Below are 7,432 nucleotides of genomic sequence, written 5' to 3'. Positions count from 1 at the left end.
ATTTAAACTACACATATATTTCCATTCTGAAAAAATGTGTTTATATTTCAGAACCAAATATACAACACAACGTAAGTTTTAAAAAATACTGTGTAATAAATTTGAAATTCCAAAAAACATCAGAGAGACATCAAGCACATAGTTTTGAAGTAGAGAAGTGGAAAAAAATGTAATTTACCAATGCATGGCCCAAACAAGCAACAAGCTTGTGTATTCTTCCTGTGGAGTAGATACTCGCTTTTCTGCAACCTAAACAAAGTCTAACAAAGGAAAATGGGAGTATGAATAACAAGCACAGAAAACAGCTGTGCTAAACAGCTGGGGCAAATGGGGCAATGGAGACACTGGTGTCTAAGTCCCAGGAGCAATGGCTACTGTCTCCTTTATGTTAAATCTGCACACACAAATGAAGTGAGTCTAGGTCCATTCATTGTCTGGCATTGATACCAATGGCCCATATTCATACTGTTAAATTAGTTATTATTCTCCAAAAGAGGGGCTGTTCAAACTACCTGTAAGAATAAACACAAGCTGACATAAACTCATGAACTCTGGGAGCTGTGTGAATAAGTGTTGAGAAGTGTTGCCCTGAAACCAAACTGTAAGCCAGAGATGCTTTACAGGTAGGCCTAAGTTATTAGTGTTGATGCAATCTCAGAGACCAACTTTCCTGTCTTTGGTCTGTTTGGACAGTTCGGTGAAATGCAGAAATCTCATTATTACATAACTAATTCATATTTATTGTATATGGAGACTGGACGTTTAGATTAAAGATATTAAGCCCCTAAAAAGGTAGTACAGCACCTGAAATCTTTTGTGAATGTAGCTTTTAATACCTTAGATAACTAGAGGATTAAGTAACATCTGTGCATGGGTATGTTTATATGTGAGAAAGAAAGAGAGAAAAAGAGAGAAAAAAAAACAAAGAACAAATACACAAGAAAGAGTACACTCACTCTGAATAAGTGATAGAGTAAAGCACTTGTGCTGACTGCCAGATGGCTAATTCACTCTTTGGATTTATCCCAAAATTATTTAAGTTGGAAAGTTCCATCATTTTTCAATTGAACTTGTGCATTTAAATCATTGAAGTATTCTTAGAAAATCCCATCAGAAGTACTCAGTGTTTTTCAAAAACTTTCTCTTGCTTGCATCTGAGAAGGTTCTGTGTCAAATGCAGATTATTTAAAAAGATACAGCAGAGCAAATCATTCTCTTTTTTAAATCCATTTACAAAAAAAGCATAAATGTTCAAACTCAGTATCATACCTTTGCAATGATTTTCAGTACTGGGCACTGATTCAGCAAATTAAGCATGCCAAGTTAAGATGCCTTAGAAGTAAGATCTGCTTTTAAAAGTACTGAAAAATCAACCCCCAAAGAACAGGTGATTTCATGCTTGGGATGAAGTTATTGGGAACTCAGTGTCAGGCTTGGATTTGGAACTGCACTATAAGGTAGTCTATGTAAGTTAAACCAACTGTAGAGAGAGAACAGAAATTCTTACTGTTTGCTGAACTTTCTAGGTACTACTGCATGGCTAAAAAAAGACTACACTGACTTGTATAATTAATTTTGGACATATTTGCTAAGACCTGGAATAAAATTTTTGTGTGAACATTTAAGAAATAGCAAAGTACACATTCTTCCATTTGTTCACCTAAAACACCTACTTATTTCTAGAGTATGCAATATGAATGAGATCTCAGTGATAGTTTACCATCAATCCATAACAGAGCTAACACAAAGGATAAGTTGGTATGTGAACATTTTTATTTGCCTGTAGTGTTTATTCAGACATTTTCCTTGTGCAAGATGTGATGTAAACAACAAAATTGTAAAACAATTTGATATATGAGAGTTAAAGAAAAATGTCTAAAACTTCAATATTTCTGTGAATAAATATACATTAGATTTGTTGAAATTATTTTTAAAATCTTTTTAAAAATCTTTTAGATGTTACCTGCCTGAGTGCTCTATAACTATGAGCAATCTGCCAAGAAAGAAATCATCACTTGGAGAAGCCTGCAACTATGTAGTTTTGTGGGATCCAAGGGAAGTTCAAGATTAATCTATGCAATAGAATTCAAGCAAAAGCAGGAGACAATTTGGCTTTGATTCTGATTTATTAAAGTTTTCTTATGTTGATCTGCTGTGCAAAGAACCAAATAATTTAAAAAAATCAAGGCTGTCCCATTTTGGTAACTGAAGCCACCAAAGGTTCTTTTTGACTCTGAAAAGAAACTGAGACTTTTCATAGAATGGCTCAACCCACTTCTGTGGATTCTCAGAGTAGATCGGTTAAGCAGGGCACTGACTATGCTTACAGCCTCAGTTAGTTGTCTGAAGTGAATCTGGACTTGGAAATTCTATGGAGGATTTTATATTCCTTCTTCACTAATAGCCCTAAAAATTCTATTTTGATTCTGTATCCTCCTATGAACTCTGAGGTCTTTTCTGCTTGTAGGGAAGAACTATCCCTTAGGGACAATTATTGTTATCTTAAAGGAGATAAAACACGTATTTATATGTGTTATAGCAAAAAATGTCACTGCTATTTACTCACAGTGTTATGTCACCTGATATTTGATATTGACAAAAAAGCAAGGGAGAAAAAAAAAGTTGAGCAATGCCTTTTACCCCAGCTATTTTCCAAACTTTAGGCACAGAAAGAATCTCTCCCTTTTTCAAACTGTAACAGTTTGAGAAGATAATTCCCTTAACACACAGTGTTTTCATGAAGAACTACTTAGAAGATCATGGCCTTACATTTCCATTTACTCCGCATCATTTTACAGGTCTGGCAGGAAGAAATTTTAATAGATGCTGAAATAAAGGATAAGGCATTTTGTTTAAAGCCTAAGAATGGAGGTTTCCATCCTAGTCGTAATTTTTGTCAGTGTTTGTGAGCTTCTCTATTTCAAATTTCACCTTGTTTCTATTTTTGGACATAATTGTTCTTTCCCTTTGAAGACTTAACAGCCTACTTTTCAGTGAAAATAAAATGCTAAAAATTGGCTGACCTTTCCAGGAGGTGTTAGGTAATGCTATTATAGATTCTGCCAGGCATTTACAGAAATTTGTTTCCCATTGTGGATATTTTTTGAAAAGGTGTATATCTTATCTTGGTCACAAGTTAAGAGATTCTGTTGGTGAGAACTCTGTGGCAAAAAGTATTTCAGCTTTTCTCCATCATCTTGTTCCTTACAGTTTTTTGTATTTCCCTGAATATCATTTCTATGTACAATATCCTGCTCTTCCCTCATCTACCAAGCTGTCCATTTCATTGTAGCATGTTATCTGTCTGGTGTAAGCTTTCAGGCTAAGGAAAACCTTGAATGTGAATCTCAATATTTTGTACACAAGTATATTAGCCATTCAGCTATCATGTAGAAGATAATCTAAGAACATTTCTCTCAAGATGTATGCTAAAATTAAAGCCTCTAGAGTATGGTTCCAGGTGATAGATTCCCTCATGGACCCATTCTAGCCTCAGAGTTTATTACGGGTCTGTTTTCAATCATGTCTCCATCATCTTAAACATGGTAATTAAATACTGCTCTTCTCAGCTTGCCCATTTTTACTCTGGCACTCCAGTCTTTACATACACCTTTTAGGCAGTCTAGGTGACATAGACGCCAGATTCTGTTTCAGTGTCCAAGCCTCGTAAGCATTAGGTACTAATGTATGTTGACCATAATCACTAACTTGGCACACACATAAAAATCTACCCCTTTAATCTTTGCAATCTTTAATGGAGAAACTCCATTAACCACTCCTTGGTTTACAAGTGCAATCTGGAATTTAAAGGCAGATGCAATTCCATGTATTCCTAAATAGAAGGAGAATTTATGTGTCTCCTCAGAGAGAGAGAGAAAAAAAAAAAAGATTTAAAATGTCATATCAACATATTTCCTACTGTCCTACATGTCCCTCGTGCTAATTCATATAGACTACCTACGAAGCCTGTTTCCTATTGTGTTGCAGACATGAGCAAGCACCAAAACACCAGAAAAGCTTGTAGTTGAAGAGGAAGGATGCTAATGTATCTTTCATAATTTGAGTCCAGGAAACTTTTGTCACTGATTTCATTAGAGCTAGGACAAGTGTGTTTCATATCTGGAGACTGAAACTAATATATCTGAAATGCCTTGTAATACGTGGTTGTATGATACTGCTGCTGATTGGTCCTTTCTGCTTTTGGTAAAATGATCTGCCCTTCACGCTCTAGATAATGAGTAATCTTTCTCAAGTCAGTAATACATTCTACTTTTTCTAGTATCCAACCTGAACCTCCGCTGCTCCCCTGGTGCAAATTAAGGCCACTGCCTCTAGTCCTCTAGACTAAATAACTAATTAACTCAGAGAAGAGGCTTAACTCACCTCACTATGTCTTTCTTTCAGTTAGATGTAGCAATAAGGTCCTGACTGAGCCTCCTCATCTCCAGATTGAACAATCCCAGTTCCCTCAGTCGCTCCTCATAAGACATGTCCTCCAGACCCTTCACCATCTTCTTTGTCCTTCTTCACACATGCTTCAATGCCTTTCTCATAGTGAAGAACCCAAAACCGAGCACAGTATTCAAGGTATGGCATCACCAGTGCTGAGTACCAGGAGAATATTTAAGAAGACTGGAGAGACGTAGAGCTTTTTCACTATGATTGAATCCGCAATCTAACTAATACACAATTAGATATATGGCTTCAAAGAAATGTGGTATATATCATGCTGTCTGAATTTCTGATAATAGCATGATTTCAGCTGAAATGTTTAAAGAAATTTTGTGTGATTTTAAATTTAAGTACTATCCTATCTGTAGTAAAATTCAATAAATATGGAAGTAAGCTGGCTCATTAATCTGCAACTGAAAATGCCATTTTTTCCCATTCTCAAGACTTATGTGTGTAGAAGTTTTACTGCACATTCAAAGAAGGTATTTACATTAATGTATTTATATTGCTAATTGTATAGTATTCATATTAATGACATATTTTTAACTAAATGTGGCACTCAGTACTAACAGTGATTTACTATACTTGAGAAATGAATGAAATATTACATTCATGTAGTGCAATATGATTGGTATATATTTTTTCAAAATATCTACTTCAGCAAGATATAGGAGGATTGTTTATATACGCAGTCCCAAAAGAGACATTAGAATTAAGCAAAATTTACTCAGTTTAGTAACAAACACAAGCTTTGTTAAAAGAAAAAAATTATCTCATTAGCTTTTTGAAAAATGTTATAGCATATATGATTAACTTTTCAGCTATAGAAATACTGATTATTCAGTATTAGAAATTACAGGAGATGCCCAAACATATTATGTTTAAATGCGTTGGTTTTTTTCATATGCAATCATCAATAATAATGAACAGTCTGTTTAGCTACTAAAGAAACAAGCTGAATGTAAAATATTAAAATATTTTATTGAAGTTTTTAATAATTTCTTATCCAGAGAAGCGCAGGTACAGACATAATAACACAAACAGTGTAGATGGAACATTCAAACCTACAAGAAATGTGTAACTATTTCAATCCAAATATGCACAGTGCACAACTGTTTGAGATTAAAAAGCAAAGAAACAAACACTTCGCACTAAAGGTGGCATTTTAACATGAAGATGTTGCATTTATTTGCTGATATGGTACTTGGGTACTAAGCACCCTTGGCAAAGCTTTTACAGCTGATGATAAAACCATGGCACATTTCTTGCTTCATCCCTTTTTTTTTTCATCTAAATGTTTAGGTCACTCTTGCTCTCTCTGGAGTGGTTTGCGTTCTGGAGGTAGCATTGGCTGTAACTTCTGCCAGCGTTTTGGAGGCCAGAGGATATGAGTAGCACGAGCATGTAGAAGTCCAAGAGAAACCTGTACCCAAAATGAAATGCATATTATCAATAAAAACTGAAAATTAAATGAACTCAGAGGTATAAGGTGCATGTTGACACATTAGAACAATCAGCGAATACAAAGCGGAGAACTTTGCATGCACAAAGAATATCTATTGCATGTAATGAAAGAAAAACATACTGCTTCAATAACAACTTTTTGTTTGCTTTGGTAAAACATTTTGTGGAACCCAGAAAAACAGAATTGTGTGGTTTATAACAAACATGAACTAGGAGTGTTTTTTCAGGTTCAAGAAGCAGCAACTGTCAGAACAGATGAGGTATTTTATAATCATCTGAAAGTTAGTGATGATTACCTATGCTGGGCATGGAAGAAAAAGGTTAAACTATCTATTCTGAATAATTTAAACAGAACCTATGTCTCAGGTTTGAGCTACACTAACTACACTATGATGTTGGCTTTTCTCAAGCATTCTGTATTTTATCACTGCCTTTCCAAATTCCATTTTGTCTCCAACCAAAAACGGAAACTACTCTGAACTATAAATATTTCCCTAGGATAAAAATGTACTTCTGGCAGAATAATTGTAAATATAAATTTTAAAAATCAAAGGTTTTTTAACTTCTAGGACTACCTCACCTACCTTCATTCATATGTTTTGTAAATATTTTACGTCTTATCATCTATTAATGTGTTATTTCAATAGTTTTGCTTTACAAACCACAGAATCATAGAATGGTTGAGAGTAGAAGGGATCTCTAGTCCAAACTCACCGCTCAAGCATGCTTCCCTAAGGCGTATTAGCCAGAATGTGTCCAGGAAGCTTTTGAATATCTCCAGGAAGGAGACCGCACAACCTACCTGAGCAACCTGTGCCAGTACTCCATTACCCTCACAGTAAATAACTTTTTCCTCATGCTCACGTGGCATTGCCTGTGTTTTAGCTTGTGCCTGCTGGCTCTCATTCTATCACTGGGCACCACTATAAAGAGTCTGGTCCCATTCTCCTGAGACTGCCCTTTCAGATTTCATTTAAGAATTTAAATGAACTTCTGGTTTGAACCTGTACATTCCTGCTTAAATTTTTATGTAAACCCACTACTTCAATCCCATTCTATTTCTCCTCACAAAAAATAAAGTGATTTCAGTAAGCAGGTAATTCAGCATTTTATGCAAATGGACACCAAGTAGCCCCCTAGGAATATCTTCAGCTAATTTTCTTGATTTCATTTCATAGGATTAATGTATATTCACTATTCTCTCTCCACTACATAATTAAATCAGTGAAGCTGAAGTGGTCTATATCTAATTCCATATTCTGTAGTTTGATGAAGCAAGTGCTGAATTACTTGAATATAATTTGGCTACCTAATAACCCACAATATCTAAAAGAATCTAGAGTAGATCACTGAAACTGCAGGCTAGCATTATATTTTGCTTGTTTGATCCCTTGCAAGGATCATTTATTTACCTGATCCACTGCCTCCTTTTCCTGCACTTAAGCAAAGGACAATATATAAGCAGACTGATAAGTAACAACTCCTTTTTGATAGGATTTAACTACTTTTTTTTTTT

At 35.0% G+C, this 7,432-nt stretch overlaps 1 protein-coding gene across 2 annotated transcripts in view; it reads right to left on the bottom strand.

The window, feature by feature from the left end:
• Nucleotides 1–5,414: 5,414 nt before the first annotated feature.
• IMMP2L (inner mitochondrial membrane peptidase subunit 2) overlaps nt 5,415–7,432 on the bottom strand; it is a 455,429-nt gene continuing 453,411 nt past the window's right edge. For both annotated transcript variants that reach the window (XM_019612612.2, XM_003201996.4), the window contains one exon: nt 5,415–5,875. In XM_019612612.2, coding sequence (XP_019468157.1) covers nt 5,756–5,875 — 120 coding nt within the window. In that variant the 3' untranslated portion in view covers nt 5,415–5,755. The remainder of the gene's footprint in view (nt 5,876–7,432) is intronic.

This window comes from Meleagris gallopavo, chromosome 1 (genome assembly GCF_000146605.3).
Source record: "Meleagris gallopavo isolate NT-WF06-2002-E0010 breed Aviagen turkey brand Nicholas breeding stock chromosome 1, Turkey_5.1, whole genome shotgun sequence".
In the NCBI taxonomy this organism is placed as follows: Eukaryota; Metazoa; Chordata; class Aves; order Galliformes; family Phasianidae; genus Meleagris; species Meleagris gallopavo.
Note: the sequence above shows the minus strand (reverse complement) of the source record. Positions and strands in the feature narration are given on the sequence as shown.